The 18895-nt window shown below is 39.4% G+C and overlaps 1 protein-coding gene across 2 annotated transcripts in view; it reads right to left on the minus strand.

Annotated features, from left to right (window-relative positions):
* AFAP1 (actin filament associated protein 1) overlaps positions 1-18895 on the minus strand; it is a 111164-nt gene that overhangs the window by 35988 nt on the left and 56281 nt on the right. For both annotated transcript variants that reach the window (XM_066548663.1, XM_066548662.1), the window contains exons 4-6: positions 7062-7170; positions 4335-4546; positions 1133-1312 (exon numbers count right to left, since the gene is read on the minus strand). In XM_066548663.1, the coding sequence (XP_066404760.1) occupies positions 1133-1312; positions 4335-4546; positions 7062-7170 (501 nt within the window). The remainder of the gene's footprint in view (positions 1-1132; positions 1313-4334; positions 4547-7061; positions 7171-18895) is intronic.

Below are 18895 nucleotides of genomic sequence, written 5' to 3' on the forward strand. Positions count from 1 at the left end.
AACAAATACATGGCTGGGATTACTTGCCATTAAAATGACAATAGAGCATTTTCTAAGCTAGGATACAAAGCCAGAGTCAAAACCAAACACACATAAACCTCAAACCCCCAAAAGGTATATTCAAATATTGCAAAATAGGAAATTACAGATTAATTTTCCATTTAGTACATTAGCCCACAGCAGAATTTATACCGCTTAAGCTGCATTTTATGTCTCCCTCTTCTGCAGAAAAACTATCTGCCATCAGGAAATTCCTATGTGTTTAATTCAATTGTATTTGGGGAAATACAATTTATTCTTAGAAAAATAAGTACCATATAAGGTTAGATCAGAGCACAGCATGGAGAATGCCTGATGAGTCTGATGCTTTCAGACTTATACATGTATTTAAAAGGCTGGATTTCAAGGTCTTAAAACAGTTGCTACTGCAACTGCAGTAATAGTTTCCCACACTACTCACTGACCTCCACCTTTGAGACTGGCAAATCCAATATAAATACCAGTAATCTGGTTAGGATCTGTAACTGCAGCCCTTGCCTTGGGATTTTCCATGTTTGCAGACATTGAACAGAGAGGAATGGAAGATGACAAAATCCCGTTTTCTCTGAAGTCTGCATTCGCAGGACAAACCATAACAGATGATACTTTGCTAAACCAGAATTAGGAAACTTGAATGGCCTTCAGGAAGCTGAAGGATTTTTCTCCATCCAGAGCAGTTCAAACAGGTATCTCCTCAGAGAATCTTCTTTTCAAAAAGGTGACACCATGCCAAAAATAGTATTGGTGCCAGCTGCCTCCACCTGAGGGAATTTGAATCTTCCACCCTAACCACCAAATCTTTCTGGAAAATGATCTGGAGAAGAAGATGGAAGGGAATTTGCCACCTCTCCTCTCTGTGCCAGATTATTGTGCTATTAGCAGTGAAAACCATCACAGCAGCAGCACTGGGTTAACCCTGAGGAATTGCTTTGATGCCTGAACTTGAAGTCTGTATTTCTGCAGTACCAAATTAAGTGGTCTGAATTTGTCTGGAGGTTGTTGTCTGTGTCTCAGTTTGTAACAGCAACTGAGCAATGTGAACACTTTGTGGGTAGAAAAACTCCTGGTCAGAAATCCCCCCTTACCCCCTTACCTTTAGCCACTGTTCTGCCTGCTCTTTGCTCTGCACTGCCAGAACCAGGGCATCTGCTCCTTGGTGAGAGATTTTCAGCTCATGCTTCTTCTTTTTGCTGTCTTTGGGAATATAGGTGATACTGCAGTCATTCAGGAACAGCTCCATCTGGGGCTGCTGGTCCTTGGAGCTTTTGTAACACTAAATAAACATAAGGGAAGTTCCAGAGTTAGATATTATCTTTCTGAACCTTGGGGGAAAGCTCTTATTATGTAGAAATGCTCTATTTTTAATTCATAAAATTTTGAATGTTTTTTACACATCCCTTTACCACATACCACAGAGTTCAGCCAGAGCAAACTCATCCACTCTGTAAAGCAAAATTACTTCCAGACTGACAGTAAAAGATGTCTTTTATTGCAGGACAGGTACAACATATGGAGAGCATTAAGTGTCTCTGCATTATCCTTATGACTCAACCTTGACCTTGATCAGGTAGGAAGAGGGTGATTTAGGATATCTGTTCACATATAGCAGCAGAATAAACTTGTAACTTAACAACTTTAAAGCCCAGATGTTTACCTTGCCCTCCAGTGACAGACCAGAATATGAAGGCAAATCTACATCAGTGCCTACACACTGCAACTGCAAAGACACTGGCACAGCCTTACTCACCTGTTCATTTTCTTGAGATAAGTAAAAAAAAACTTCATGGAAAGTGGGTAAAATCACACTTTTCCAGTTAATACAGTCAAATAGTCCCTGCACAAATTTCCATGTCACTTCATTTTGTAAGCTCCTGGCTACAATAATGTACTTACATTTCTTGCCTCATCAGTAAATTCATCTTCCCTCATCAGTAAATGCTGTCAGTGAACAGCCATTTCCTGCTGGGTCACTGATGGCCTGCTCTCTGCTGGAACTGGTGATCTGAAGACAGAGGGCTCCCTCTTTACATCACTTGTCCTACAGACCCAGCCTCCATTCCCCCCTTCCAACCCATCAAGTACAGCTGAGGCTCCCAAAGACTGCAGAACAATGTTTAACTCTCTATGCAAATGTCCAGTTATTTTATATACTTATGTAAACTGGGCTTTCCCTCATACAAATAAGCACTAAGGCTGAAAAGACATCTGATAAAAAAGGGGTCTCTGACAATCAGTAAGACTAACCAGTATCTGCATACAAAGGACAGCTGAGCATTTATGTGAATAGAGAAAAGCACATGAACTTCTGCCTGTCTGCAGCAGTATTCATGCCAGGATGCAATTGTCTGGAAGACAATTGATAGAAGTATGTTATGAACACTAGAAGTTAGGCTGAGCAAATATAGCCAATTCTAAACCAGCCTCTGCAGATCACTGAAAAACCTTCCCTCTCCAAAGCCCATTACCCTAAAGTTTCTCCAGTTTGGTCACAGATTTTAATTTGCAACATTTAAAAAATACTAAGTTTTCAAGCTATGAAGTCTTGAAGAAATACAACATTATTCACTTTAAGAACCAATAAACAGCTTGTAATTCCTTTTATATTTATCTAAATATTTTATTTAAAATTATACATTGCTAAAACTGAAGTATGTATATATTAAAAGACTCTAGGTGAAAAATGAGTCCCTAACGGACTTTAAGTGAAAAGTAATTCCCTACTAAAAGTTATTTCTAATGTCTAATCCTAATTAAAATATTTTTGTTTTATGCTGACAGCTGCATTTATGACACAAGCAATTACTAATCCCTAAGAACACATATTTGTTTTACTTGCATATCTCATAAGTTAACTGTCCAAGTCCTCCTTCAAACAATAAACCAATCTTGTGTAACTTGGTCTTTAGACTCCTATTGTGACTTTTATTTTCTTAATCCCCATTATAGAATTACTGAAAGACAATCTCTATAAGGAAAAAAAAAAGCTTTTTGGACCACACATGTGGGTAAAGGAAATGAAAATATAAAAAATAACATATTTTTATATGGAACAATAAATGTAATTGTAGAACAAATGCTGTATGACTTCAGGGAAAAATCTGTTTCTCCATCTCTTTCTTTCCTTTCTTCAAGCTGTTATCAGATGGTCCTGAAATCTGATATGGTACTGATATATGGTGATAAAAATGTGCATTAAGGATGATGGCATTATAAGAATATAATAAAAGCTGAATCAGAATAAACTTTTTTTCAACATTTAAATACAGGAGGGTACAAAAATTAAAGCTACTGCAAACTAGCAAATTCATTCCAACTGTATTTTCAGAAATCTCCTACCTCCATATCATATCCTACTATTTTCTATACTGCCATAAGCACAAATGTACTTGGAAAGTGAACACACCTAAACTATATTGTACCACTGTAGAATAGAGAGGTTCTACAGAATATGTTCTATGACTTGTTAATCAGCTTTTAACACTTGGGGTAGTGCAGTAATTGTTATGTAATTAGGTACAATGGCTGGAAGCACCATATCAGAAGGCAGGAGCACCGAGGACCCCAACTTATTGATTAATATAAGCATTAGTTTGCTCATAACAACACACAGTAAATGCTTCCCTCAATTAAGGTCTATTTTCAGAAAACAAAACTACATCTGTGAGCAGATAATTCATGGAATCTTTCACTGGTGCCTCCAATCAGAAAGAAGCATAACAGATTTGCTTAAGGAATAAATACATCCACTTGTTTCTGTCCCTTTTATAATGCAGCTGTGCATCATGTGAATACTGCATCATAATTACTGCAGAACAGATGGCAAAGGTTTAGTTTAAAGTGTGTACATTACCACAGCATATGCTGCCAAGTGAATTCTCAGTCCAACAAGGGACTTTTCTCTCCAGCAGTCTGATCCAACAGTTCACACACAGAGCTCCCTATGAGATTTTTTGTCCGCAGGGAATGAAAGACTGGATTTACAGTTTCAGCAACTATTTTTTTCCAAATTAAATATTTTAGAAGATAATGGGCCAGATGTTCTTTCCAATATCAGAGAACTGCTGGGGTTCAAGCTGAAGTGAAATAAAAATCAAAATTTTAAGCGGTGAAATGATACACTTATAATTTCAGTGCTTTTCTGCTTCTTGGGTAAATCATGATCGAACTCTTTGGTAAGGTTACTGCAGACTTGGCCACTGTTTGCAGAACATATTCCAAAAATCAGATTCCTGTAAAAATAAATACATTATTTAAAAGGTACAATGAAAATACAGCTAGCTAAAAATAAGAATTACCAGTAGTTTGTTTTCTTTGATAACACACAGTAGTTTGGTCCATTGCCCAAATCTTTTTTTTCTAAGAAGGAAGGCACAGATTTTGGCATCCTTCACCAGATCCATAGAGGCTTCCTCAGAAGGCCACTGATGTCTCATTTTCTTCCCCTTTCCATCCTCCTCCTCTTCATCATAGGATTCGTAAGAGCTGCTCATGGCATCTGAGTCATAATCTTTAATAAAAGTGTAAAAGTGTTAGGTTAAAACACTTAGCCATGAAGCACACTGTAATAACTGAAAACCTCAAGAAGGTTCATTTTAAGTGAAAGCTTTTGAAAATCAGCCAAGAACAAGTTACTGTTTCAGTGCTCAGTAATATCAATGCATTACGTTAATTAAAATAAGATACTTTGCCAAGACCCATACAGACACCGTGTGAATTTTAATGAAACAGTAAGCTGGGAATACATAGCTAGAATTTTAGGTAGTGTTTCATTATCTTCAAAATATTCTTTGACAGATAGCTTCATTTTCTGTAATTCTTTCACAGAGAAACATCTTCATCTTGCTTTAGTGCATCACATCGAGAAACAAACCCCCCATATGGCAAAGATCATAGGAATAGGTTATAGGGCAGGATCTACCCACCACAACATTTCATATAATTCCCAAAGACAGACAAGTAAGTCATACACGCTCTTCTTTTCATCTACATGCAAGCACTTATTTACAAACCAATCAGAGGGACTTGGGAAAGTTATGGATATTTAATTTTCATGACTTTGTTCTGCAATTTTCTTCAGTGCTTGTTTACTTTTACAGGTAAGACACATGGTATGTAAGTCTCCTTGCTATTAATGACATTACAAAAATATTCCATGGGAATGTTTATTTAAAATAATTATATCTATCCCAATAGATGCATTCTTGGACTTCTTTTACTTCAAGTACTTTTTTCTATTGTCTTCTCCATCTAAAATACTCCAAACAGCTATGGTTATATATTTTAATATACTTTGGTAGCTGATTTTAATTACCACACAACTGGAATTAGTGGACGTTTTGCATGAGTGAAGATGTATCATTAATTGCACAATTGAATTTAAAAACAAATTCATTGCCAGTAAAGAGAGGAATTCTTTTAACACAATTTTTAAGATATTATGAAGTTCAGAACATAAAAAAATACAACAAAACCTCAACAAGTGAGATGCTAAGTCACACTAACAGAACCTTAAATGTCTGGAGATATAGATATACTATACTTAAATTATGGAATTATTAATGAACTTTTAAGGCTGATATCCTAAATATTTTTATGCATTGAAATGGTTAAGTACAATAAGAAATCAGCTTCATACTTTGCCTTGTTTTTCCCTAGGTGATTTTTTAGCAGTGCTATTAATATTTGCCCTATTAATATTTTTCTGCCTGAGCTTGGCTCTTGTTTAACAACAAAACCCAAGTCAGAAGCTCACTGGGTTACAGGGTGCAGTAGGACCACCCTGCAGCATTTCAAGGGAGGAAATGAAGAGAAGAATGATTCTGCTGCTCTTCTAAGTCCATATGTTCTTTCATTTGCTTTCCAGCACATGAAACTCTTTTTTACCTTGAATTTCTTCGGTTAATTAAAAGCTGCTAGATAACATCAGTTTGTGCAGTATACAGATGAATAGTATTTTAGTTTTAAGGTGACTCCTATGCATGTTTTAAGAACAGAGAAATAATTTAAAATAATTAAAATGGCTATAAAATAGGGGAAGATATGCCTTTAATCTTTGGACCGTAGAAAATAATGATTAGTGATAAATCAGCCCTACACAAGCAATAAATTACTCCAGCCAATAAAAAAGCAGCATAAAGATGGTACACAAATGACCCTGTATAAAGGTCACAGCAGTCATTGCAGTGTTTCATCAGGATGCTCTCAGCACAGCTCCACTGAAGTGCACAGCTCTTTGGGGAAGCATTTGGGTGTGAAAAAGAACATTTGGGTGTTGCAGAAGGACATTCTGGTAGACAGCCAGAGGCAGCCCTCTGCCTGCTGCCCTGAACAGGTGGGCACAAAGTACTGCCATGGGCATCACACATGGCTTGTGGGAGCTGCTGTGACCAACTCATCCCTTTCCACAATGTGTCATCAGAAATGCTGCAAATACATCTTTCCAACAGTTCCTTTTTTTTTTTTTTTTCCTTTTTATTTTTCTATTTTAGCAAGCAATTCAGTGCAGTAGAGGCACAGCAGGGCAGATGTGCAGTCAGTACCAGTTTCTGAGACCTCCATATTCACAGTGTGATCAGTTTAGAGGGGTCTGGGCAATATCTAGCTCTGGACTCCTGATCCAGGGCCCCCATTATCTGTGGTTCAAAGAAGTCCAAAAGATTAATGGCTAATTTGGACCCTCAGTCTGCAATAGCTGCTGAAACCTGTTTATGTGCTCCTCACTTGAGAACCAAATTAAGTTTTCTGTAAAAGGAGCCTGGTTTGAGCACACCAAAACAGTTCTGCAAACCAGTCCAATGCACACCAAATCAGTTCTGCAAACCAGTCCAATGCAGACCAAAACAGTTCTGCAAACCAACCCAATACATGGCCAGCAAGGATAACCAGAACTGGCCCAAACTGTCAAAGTGACTCACAACACAACACCACAGCACCAAAAGAGATTAAGTTCTCCAATAATAAAAAAGCTGAAGGACACTGGAATTACCAGCTGCTCAGAAACTGCCTGGAAATGTCTTACTCACTGGAAGTGATGTACTCAGGAGCCTTCCCAGGACTAAGTGGCACTGCCTCTTCATAATAGCCTTCAGGAAGGGAGGATGTTGGCAGTGGTGGAGGCCCATTGTCTGGTGGCTAAATGAACAAAAAGAGAAAAAGTGATTACAGACCAACAAGGTGTTAAATTAAACATGGACAGAACATCTGCTCATGATCAGTGTCAATGCAACCAGCTTCATAAACCCTGCTCTTGTGACTATTTCTTATGCTGACTATCTCTAAAGGCAAGGCTCTGGAGGGCTCAATTAGATGCTCTGCAAGGCAGCATCTTTCAGATGAGAAGAAAGCCCAAATCTCAAGTTCCCCATATATTATTATAAATAAACAATAATAAGGAAAGGTTGAGACTTGAAGCAGTAAAGCAACTTAATTATGCTTCATAACACGCTGATACATGTTTAAATGTATCATTATTGTCCAGACTTTTACCTCTACCATGATAAGGAAACAAAACTTTTTTACAGGTCCTCCAACTGAGTTCTTTGGAGATGATAAACACTGTAGAATCCTACTTGTCATTGCTAAGGATGACAAGATCAATACTACAGCTACATTAAAAGAATTTTTCTCTACAACAGCATTAAGTGGTAAAAATGCTGAAAAGATATAGTTCTCCATTTAAATCTAATGGGTCAATGTAAGAAAAAGATTTCTATGCACAGACCACTTTACAGTGTTAAGGCTAATTTATTAGCATTTTACACCTAAAATAATTCACATTAGAGAAGCAAACAGCAGTTTGACTGCACACTGTAGAAAAGTCAAATAGCCTGGGCTGGCAGAGACTAAGGACAGAAAATTGAACCATATTTTCATGATAGGTGTTTCTTCAATGGCAAATCAACTCTTAATATACATATTAATGCTTATAATGCTATTTCTACATAGTGAAAAGTGATCTACAAACAAGGAAAAGTTTGAAAAATCAATAAACTATTACATGATAAAATAACTATGTCAAATAATAGGTCAAATTCCAAAATGCTTCTTTTAAATATAAACCTGTTTTTAATTTAAAACTGACCAACTGGTGGTATTAGATATAATAACAAAGTAAATGTAGTACTCTGTGACTTCTTCCATATGACTTTACTGTTCTATTTCCTTAAGTAAGGAAATAGAACAAGTACCTAAACAACTGTATTTTATGGAACCTATTCATATTTGCCCCAGGTTTTTAGTTTCATATTTATGTTTTAGAGAAAATATTGAAGCCTTTTTTCAGCACCAATTATTACAAAAAATTAACTTGCAAGCAGAGTTGCATTTCTGCAGTAACAGTTTTTCAAGATTTTTTTTTTAACGGAATGACAGAGATGCAACAGTGTTTGTCTGCACTGCACTGATGCAGTGTAAACTAAGGGAATAAAGGAAGATACTGAAGTGAGAACCTGGTCAGATACAGAGATACAGACACTTTTGGGCTGTACCTCAGGTGGGCTGACCAGTCTAGCAGAGCCTTCTTCCACATCACACAGATGAGGCCACAGGGACTGTGCTCCTCTTTTGCTACAGACCTGAAGTTACCTGGGAGGAGCCTGAGCTTTAATAACATGTGCCATTAACTGCAGTGAAATTACTTCTGTGGGCACTTCCAGGGCTGGATTCATCTTTGAATATTTCAAAGCTAGACATCTCCAAATCTCATAGCTGATTACACATCTACACCAGTCACTCAATTCTTGACACCATCACTAATGAGTCCCACCCTCAGAGGGCTCTGTAGTCCAATTCCCATCAAGGAGGTTACTCCACCTTGCAGGTAAGTGCTTGTGCATTCCCAGAGTGCAGGATGCAAGGAGCTAGTGACTGACCCTGCCCTTCAGCTCATCCAGCATGGACTCACCTTCGCACACCAAGTAAAATGAGAAACTTTTTCACAAACAATGAACTGATTCACGACTGAACACAGAAATTCCTGGTCAGACTGAAATTTACACTAATATTACTTCTATTATCAAATGATACAGCCAACTTCTTATGTCACAATCAATTACAAATTACAGTTGGCAATTACTGTTACTTATTATGTGAACCAAATGAGATTTCCTCACATACCAGATGTGCTAGAGAAATTATCTGTCAAATGAGCAGAATAAAGAAAAAAATATGACTTTTAGTGTAGTGATCCCGTAATTTTGCTGGGAAAAAAAATCAAATTGACAACCTGTGCATCATGACAAAATAAATCTTTCAAGGTTAGCCGCTGCTGTACAACAGCCATAAGGGACATTAAAAATTATTACATGTTCATTACTGTTGGAAAATTGACAGCAATTATTAATTGCTCTACACATATCACCTCTGTGTAGCCTGAAGTGCTAAACACAAGAGGCAGGACTGCCTCCAAAGAGTTGATTTTCCCCCTTCACACAGTGGGTAGAACCTTGTTCTCGTTAACTGGGGTCACAGTTTGTTCCTGGGGCAGTATACATTCATACCACCCTTTTCATTAGACAAATTTAATTTCTTGGTCTAGCCTTAAACCATTTTTTCCATCAGCTGCATACAATACATGAAATTCCTATCATTATTGAACCTCATTCACCCAGGAAATACATGTCCTGAGTCCTCCAATTTTGACTTGACACAGCACCAAGGTTTCAAAGCTGTATTTTATCCTGGGACAAATGAAAAATCCCAATAAAGATCAGGAGGAAAAAAAAAATCCTTGTTTTTAGACAAAATGTTATTCAGAAAGAAAGAAAAAAGGAAATGAAACACAAATGGTGCTTGTCTGATTCTGACCCTGCTGGAGCACCAGTTACTTCATACAGCTGGGGCGGGCTGGGCTGTGCAGCCAAGGTCAACACAGATGGAATCCATTGCTGAATTAACTGGGCCCTCCTCTCTGAAATGCATTTTGCAGTGCTTGCCATAACAAAGTTGAAAACAATTATAAAAAATATTTTTTTAAAAGGGAGAAACAGAAATATACAAAATTAAATACTTTCTGATAAAAGTGGGGCTCCTTTAAAATTAAAAAAACCCGAAATTGATTAAATACAAAATAAAATCTCAGATCTGTACCATAAACAACTACATCTTTTGGCAGCTATGAAGTTTATGAGTTTGACCACCAAGAGATGCAAAAACATATATGTGTGCATTCTGGTATTAATTACTAATATTATAGTTCGTTAATGTTTTTACTATTGCTTGTTGTATGGTTTCATTCTTTCCACTTAGCAATTTTTAGTGGAAGAATTTTGATGAAGTTATGAATTATGAGTTAAGTCTTTATTCAATAACTTTTCTATAGTTTACCTGAAAATATAAAAAGGCCATAAACTCCACAAAATTATTTACATATTCTGTAAGATTAAATTTAAAAAAAAGACCAGAACATGTGTAGCTTGAGTGGTATCAGGAGGAAAGACGTGGCAACCTGCAAGGAAGGCATCAGCATGAATTCCTCCTTTTTGATTTGTTTTGTTTTGTTCTGTTTTAGTAAGAGGCAACAGAGAAAAAGCCTAGAAAATGTTGCCTCTTAAGATAAACCACCTCTCTCAGTCACAGGAATAAGAACTGAGAAAAGAAATTGACATTACTTTTATCTCCTTGGAGGAAAAGAGACAAAAATGTAATATGTTATTGTCCAGAACAGTAACAGCAATAATGAAACAGTACTCGTGAAGATGTTTGTCAGGTCCTGGGTTTGAGAACAACTGAGAGCTGCTTTAATTGAAAACAAGAAGCAGATGAGGTGATCATTACACTACAGAGTTGAGATCTCTGATGAAATTAGAGACTGGATTGTGCACAGGATCCCCCAATTCCAGCTGACAGGATTGATTGTTAAGAGAAACAAAATGGTAAAATTTGTTATCCTACTGGACTCTGAAACGGACTTGTATGGACATTTTAAATTAATGGCATATTATGATCTTCCCCTCCACCTGCCCACCTGTATTCCTCACATCACAAATAAACTCTTTATCCTAAGAGATAGACTACTTTATTTCCCCCTTCTGTCCAAGGCTACTGAGCAAGATAGACAGTAACTTTTATCTTACAGATGGTCCATCTGATAATCTGGTGACAGTATGGAAAGCAGTCTGAGTGACAAAGGAAAATAAATGTCAATGTATAGAGGCCTGAGGATATAAAATCACTTCATATCCCAATGAAGACTTACACTCTGTAGAAAATAGAAAGCAATAGCTTCCTTTATGCAATGATTTAGGATGTGGAGTTCAGCAGAGCCTGTCAGTAACCTGTGCTGCAGGCAAACCCTGCCAGCAACTCAAGTGCCACACTTAGAGCTGTGTTATTATAGCAACCACCAGCTTGGATCCAGCTCATACACAGCCCCTCTGTGCTGAAGGCAGCAGCATGCAAACAGAAAAGGGGTCACACACTGGGGATGTCCAAGAAAGCTGTTCAGGAGCCAGCAGGCAAATCCGGGCTGTCAAGAACAAATTTTGAGACAGGCACATGTCATTTGCTCTGGAGCAAGCTTAGACCTGTCCTCTGCACAACCCCACTGCAATCTTCAGCCTGGAGGCAGGGGGAAGAGTATGCACACATCTATGATCTCTAACTCCACATGTGCAGAAATGGATGTCCACAAAGCAAGATGAACCAACAAACTGGGTAAAATGCAATTCACAAAATTCCTGAGCATACATTTCAATCAGGCTTTTTTTGTAACACTGTAAGGGTTGGAAACTGGGCATTAGTACTTGCCATGTGCTTGGTACGACAGCCCTTAAATAAATTCAAAATTCTGCTAAAGAGAATTCACTATTAATTTTCAGCAGTTGAGGACCTGGATGGACCTTGGATTTATTCAGGACAAAAGTGCTGACTGTGGGACATTAAGATCACTTTAAGCTGTGCAATATTAGCCTGAGAGTACACAAGGAAAAGCTGAGAAATATTCTTCATTTGACCTCTGCTTCTTATTCTAAGTTTATTATTTCTGAGCTTGTCAGTTGGAGACCACAAAACCGGGAGCCAAATAATGTGAAGGAAGTCTGACAACTTATCTTCCCAGCTTCTGAGCACAAAAGGCAGCAAAACCAGACAGACAGCTACAAAGTTCAACTTTTTGGAATGGAGTAACCCTGTCAGTCCCACCAGAAGGGGGGTTACAGAGGCACATGATGGGCTGTTGGTGTAATCCCACCTGACCATCTCTGACTGCACATGCAGTTACAGCACACACCTCTACAATGCCAGTGCTATCAGGAAAAAACAGAAGGAATTCCCTGAAAAGCCAACAACCAGTTTGACATGATGGGAGGCCCAGCAATATGAATCCCATGAACAGCAGAACTGGTCACCACTCTCGGGAATTTTGCTGGTCAGAGTGACCCCAAGACATGTACAAGTCTCTTTTCCCAGCCCAGCAGTCGAACAAGGAGTCAGAACTCTTTAGTTCTCATTCTCAAGGTTGTTTATTGTTTCTTAACTATAAAATTCTTTCTCCTGTCCTGCCAAGGTCCGTTCAGCAGGTCAGACAGAGGCACACGGACCGCCTTGGGGAAGTGTTATCTTTTTATACTAAAAACTACGTGTACAATATTTACAATAACTTCCCAATACCGATCACCTTTGTGAGACAGTGATTTTCCACCTTAAACCAATCTAAAAGTGCCAGCATCACAGCAGAAGATGGAAGTCAAGAAGAAGAAGAAGAAGAAGGACAAAGCTGGACATGCCCAGATTACTCCATCTTGCCTCCTGAACTCCCATTCTAAAAACACCACAAATCTATTTTTCACCCCCTGACAAACTAACTATTATTCTACTTAGACTTTCGTGGCTTGCAGATCCTCATATAAGGTTGGTAATTTTTTCCATGGGTCATAATCAAAGTCACAGGTGTCTTGGGCTCTGTGCCATGGTCTCTTAAGCCCCCTGGCAGGGGCTCGAGCCATCCAGGACAGCCAGAGGGATGTCCTGAATTCCGACAACTCACCAGCTCCTGCAGTGCTGGACAGATGAGGGCAAGGGGGAAAGAAGTGCAAGTGATCACCAGGCAGAGGATGAGTATAAGCTCAAGTGGAGCTTCTCCTTAGGGGGTGATCCTGAACAAGGGTTTGAGCAGGTTTAAGGTTAGGAACAGAAGGCACACACACTTGGCACCCTGTCCTCCAGGGAGTGGAGAACATCTGACACAGCCTGAGAGCGTGTCTGCTGACTCGGGGGTGAATGCCTAATTAAAGGTATCACTGGAAAAGTGCTTAGACAGTGACTACAAACAGATCACAGCCTCAGAGAGCACAGCCTGATGATGGGAAAGAGATCTGAACAGGCTTGCTCGCATTAAAGAATGAATCAGGGCGTCCTATGGCTCCACAGTTTGATCTGAAGATTGTCTGGAGAGCATTTACAGCTGTACCTCACCAGGAGCTGAGTTACTGGTTCACAAGGTACAACACATCTGCTCAGATACCTGAATAACCCCTTCACCTAAGAAACAGGAAGGCAAAGATGACAATGAAGAGGACGAATTGGAACAGAAACAGAACAACATAGTACATTGACTGAGTAGAAAACCCAGTTGGTTCTTACACCTCTGATGACACTGTCAGTCTGTGTCCAGACACAAATTGTCTCAGTTCTTACTACTCTATGTAATTACATACATATTATTTGAGATAGTAAATAAAACCAAAAAGACTGGAGCATGGAATGCACCATTGAAAGGACAGGTAGCTGGAAAGAGTTACACTCAAACTCTGTGGACAACTGGAGTGAAAATAAACTCCTGACTCAATGGAAGGAACAGAAGATCTAACAAAATAATTAAAAGTGAAAGCGAATGAGCCAGAAACAAAAACAAGGTATTTCTGTATCATTCATAATTTATAATAAAAGGTTATTACACAGCCAGTTGGAAGCATCACTCAGACAAAACAATAGACTTGACTCAAGTCAAGCAAAGGGTCTGTGTGTACCAAGAAATAAAATGGGCTTTAATTAATGCTAGGGAACACTTTCATACATATTACATGAGAAGGATTAATCTGAATTTTAAGCAGCATGGGCCTCTCAGTCAGAGTTGTTTATTCTGACTGTGCTCAAAGAAGTGTCTGTACTCCCCAGAAAAGACAAAATCACCTTTCTCTTCCAGAAGTAAATAAACTCATCCAAGTGTGTGACATGACAGTGAGGACAAGGCAGTACAGTGATAAAAGTGTAGGCAATGCCATTTCCACTGGAACTATATTGTATAAGAGCCTGAGCACTGCATCAAATTAAGACAAGAGGAGACTTGGTCCTTACTGGCCTAATTCCTTCCCCATGTATTTGTGCACAGAACATTAATGAACAAGATAAAGAAAGCAAAAAAATTTGGTCCCTAACTATCAACACAGAGATGGCATTTTATGGACAGGTATAGCATAGAAACAAGAAATGAAAAACCTGAGGTCAGAAGTGTGAGCATTCTACAGTAAATGGTGGGACAATATCCTACAAAATCTGTGCCATTAGTAATTTAATAATTTTCTTGTAAGAAGGTCAAAGATCATCAGTATCTAGTTAAAAAAAAAAGACAAAAAGGCAAATAGCTTCACAATGATCACAGAAATAACTTGGTAAAGGAGTTCAATTCTACTCTAACTCATGCAGTTTAAATGTAAATTCCAACTAAAGGCAGCTGAGAACAGCTCATTCTGGCAGCTTAGACATGAGGAAAGTTTTGAAATATGGTGATATGTATTGCTATAAAGGTATACTATAAATTAACTGAGAAGGTAATTGCTTTAACTAAAACTTTTCTGTGGTACCATTTGCAAATGTGAAATAAATCATCAACAATAATTCACCAACCTCAGCCGTGGAAAACAGAAATGGCAACTGGAGTGCCCTGCAAGACATTGCTAACACAAAAAAGAGGGGGCATACATTTCTTCATCCTTATCCCTTATGCAATGACATATTATATTCCACAATCCCAGTGTGCCCAGGTGGCCAAGAAGGCCAATGGCACCTGGTCTGGATCAGCAATAGTGTGGCCAACAGGACCAGGGCAGGGATTGTCACCCTGTACTCGCCACTGGTGAGGTCACACCTCAAATCCTTTTGGGCCCCTCACAACAAGAAAGATTCTGAGGTGCTGGAGTGAGTCCAGAGAAGGGCAACAGAGCTGGGAAAGGGTCTGGAACACAAGTCTTAGAGGCTGAGGGAGCTGGGGGTGTTTGGCCTGGAGAAAAGAAGGCTCAGGAGAGACCCTATCCCTCACCTGAAAGGAGGCTGTAGGCAGGTGGGGTCAGGCTCTTCTCCCAAGTAACAAGCAACAGGACAAATAGCACACTCCCAAGTCACGTCAGGGGAGGCTCAGATATTAGGAGAGATGTGTTCACCAGAGGGGTGGTAGAGCACTGAACAGGCTGCCCAGGGAAGCAGTGAGGTCACCACCACTGGAGCTATTTAGGGTCAGGTAGATGTGGCATGTGGGGACACGGTTTAGGGGGAGCTTTAGGCAAACAGCTGGACTCAATGATCTTAAGGGTCTTTTCCAACATAAATGATTCTGATTCTATGTCCAGAAGACTGTCTGACTGACTGACTGCTGTTTTGACTGACTGCTGTTCTGGTCACTTAGGATCAAAGTACATGATCCTTATAGCAGGTGCTTGGGGAAACACTGATATCATTCACTAGCACTGAACCATAGCTCAGAATGAAAACTGACAGAGCTTTTCTTATACACAGTGGAATGAAATGAAACCTGAGGGGAATATGATTGGGATTACAAAGGGTATCTGAAGCACACATACCATGGTGAGGGGAAAAGACCTACTTAAACACACAAAGACTGACAATGAACAGTTGCCAGTGGAACAACTTTAAAAATGAAATAGTGGGTTAAAGAAACCTAAAAGCTAGTGAATAGATTTTAACTGCACTGATAATTTAAAAAGGCCTCTTTACTTGTTTCTTCATTATGGAAGAACTTGCTCAGACCTGTTCAAGCTGAAAGTATAGCCAGCTCTGAATGAAACAAATAAATATTTGTTAAATTTATTTTTGTGGCTTTCAACTCTTCTTTTGACTCTGCTCCAGGAAGGAAAGAACCTGAAAATTAATACTGCCTTAAGATCATCTTTAAAGAGAAATGGAGAATAATAACTGTTTTTCAGTGTTAGAAAAAAAAACGTAGCTGAAACAGAGATTCCCAAATACCGACCTGACACGTGGACCCCTTGCTTCTGTTATGGCACTTTTCTCAAGGCACGCTTTAGAAAAAGCTTAAAAACTGGCACTTTTTTGTTTGCTATGCAAAGAATGATTAATATAATTAGTGATATATCACCTCAAGAATCCTTTCAATTTCCAGGTGATTTTTCTTCTTCTCCAAGGACACTGTCTCATTTCAGCATTTTCTAATAAATATCTAGGAGTTTACCTGACAGGCAACCAGATAAAGGGAGGCTGTCAAATGATTTCCCCACAACAGGAAACCCATTTATACAAAGAACTCCTACAGAGTGAATGTGTATTGTGCAGGAGTGGGTTGGAGGAAGATGACCCATTCTTTTGATTCATATCTGCAGGGTTCTGGAATTCTGCTGAACATTTGCTGTGCTTAAATAATTATTAAATTGTCACTATTCCAAGAAAAACAAAACACACACTCGATTTCACTGTGAAAATCATGCAAAATAGCTAAGTGTGCTGTTTGTGTTTGATTTTGTTGGACAGCACAGTGCAATGAAATCACCAACTGTCAGATGTAACATGACAACCAAATGCTTGGAGGCTAGAAGTGTTCTGTCACTGTCATGCTGTGGATAATTGATGCCAGGAATCCTCAGGCACATCTGAGCAGCGGGACACGCCGGATATTATCCCACTGCCCCAGTGGAAAATGCACTTCAAGACAGCTTGGTGATGGTGCAATGATGGGATCCCAGGTGTTAAACCACCAGCAGCACTTTGAAGCATGCACAGAGCCTTGGCTCTGTTATTCCTCCAAACCCATCATCGAGCACAGCTTTGTGCCTGTGAGGAGCAGGGGAAAGCCAAAAAAGCAGCTGCTGATGAAGAGGCAGGCTGAATACAAGCTCTGGCAGTGAGCAGGTTCAGGAAGGAACCATAGAATATGCTGAGCTAGAAGGGATCCACCAGGATCATCAAGTCCAGCTCCTGGAACCCACAAAGTAATCTAGTGGAAGTTTTCTGCTGGGCTTTCAGGTAGGCTTTGGATCAGGTTATGCAATTGGAGCAGCCTGTGAGATAAAAAAATAGTTTTCAAACTCTCCTTAGAACTTAAAGGAGCTTTTGGCCTAGGATCTCTGTTGAAGGAATGGGAATTCCACTTGCAGTCCCACCTAAGGTGGCACTTGCAGCTACCCCTTCTGGACAGCAAAGTCAAATCCAGCATATCTGAACTACTTCCTGCTTTTTCACTGATCTGCCTTCCTGATGAAGTCCCTTCTAAGGGTGAAGTAGATGCTGGAACCAGAATTTTGACCAGCTCTCTGTATAGGGTGTCTCCCCAGATCCCTGCACATGTCCAGCCCATGGCCTGGGCTGTGCAGCAGCTGCACCTTGGGATGGAGAGGAGATGGACAGACCTCTAGGACCTGGTGGACGAAGGGCAAGCAGGCATGTGGGCACCCATCATGTCCAAGTTTCCTTCCTGGTAATTCTCTGTATGCTCATCCAGAAGGACTAAGAACAAATAGGACTCCATTTCAAACACAGTGACCTCCTGCTCTGCAGCTGACCCAAACAAAGCTTCAGAGCTGGCACTGAATTCCTGCTGGCAAGCTCAGACAAATGGTGTCTCAGCTCTGCAGAGGGACTCAGAGCTGCCCTTAAGCCTCACATCCTTTATCTGCAGCATTTCATTTGCCAACCTAAAGGAGCTGCACACACAGACTAAAGCAAGAGGGGATTTGGGCTTTCCACGCCTGACAGAAAGTCTGCTAGACCAGATGCAGCCAAGGAAATGTATGCAAAAGAGAATTACTAAGAGACTGTGCTTAGTGATTTTCCTAATTCAAGTATACCTAAGGCCCAGCTTTGTCCCTCAACTTTGTTCCTTCAAAGCCCACTGAGTCCAGGAAAACTCTGCAGGCTCTAATATGTTTTAATAACTTGAGACTTTGTTTAAACTATTAACAGTATGTCTCAATAAAATGAATTTTATACTCTTAGTTCATGGGCTGATGAATAACAAAAGCGATAAAAGATTTGGCCTGAGCAAATATGCAGGTCTATTTACAGATTTACAAAGGAAGCCTTGCACAGCACCTGCCCACACATAATTCTGGCTCCTGGCACTACTTTAAGGAGTATTAAATTCCTTTCCACCCACACATCTTTACATAAGTAGAAACTTAAACACCAATTCAGACTAAATATTTTTGAATGCAGAAATCCTTGAGTGACATAAAGAGAAACAGTGGTGTAAATGAACCTTTAATTTTCATCACATTCAATAACTGATGGGCTAAACCCAGAGATTTTAAAACAGTGTGCAGTTTATTTGAAGTTATTGATTCCCACCTCCAGTAAATTCCTATGCTCCATCAGCACAATGTGCTTTCATTGGAAGCTGAGACCATCACTAGATGTTACTTAGCAAGTGGAAAAAAAACTTTCTGTCCTGAATAGCTGTCAAAAAGAGGTGCCATAGAGAATGACTTCCAACTTGCCATGTGAAGAAGGGCAACCAGCAGCAGGATATTCCTGCCTCTGGTGAGCCCAGGGAATTTTTCCCACTCAGCTATGAAAACACAGTCTATGAAAAGTGGCTAGGAAAGGTAGCTCAGTGTTTATATCACTGCAATTATGTGAAGTTTTCATAGAGTTTGGCATCAGCTACAAATTTTTA

This window comes from Molothrus aeneus, chromosome 4 (genome assembly GCF_037042795.1).
Source record: "Molothrus aeneus isolate 106 chromosome 4, BPBGC_Maene_1.0, whole genome shotgun sequence".
In the NCBI taxonomy this organism is placed as follows: Eukaryota; Metazoa; Chordata; class Aves; order Passeriformes; family Icteridae; genus Molothrus; species Molothrus aeneus.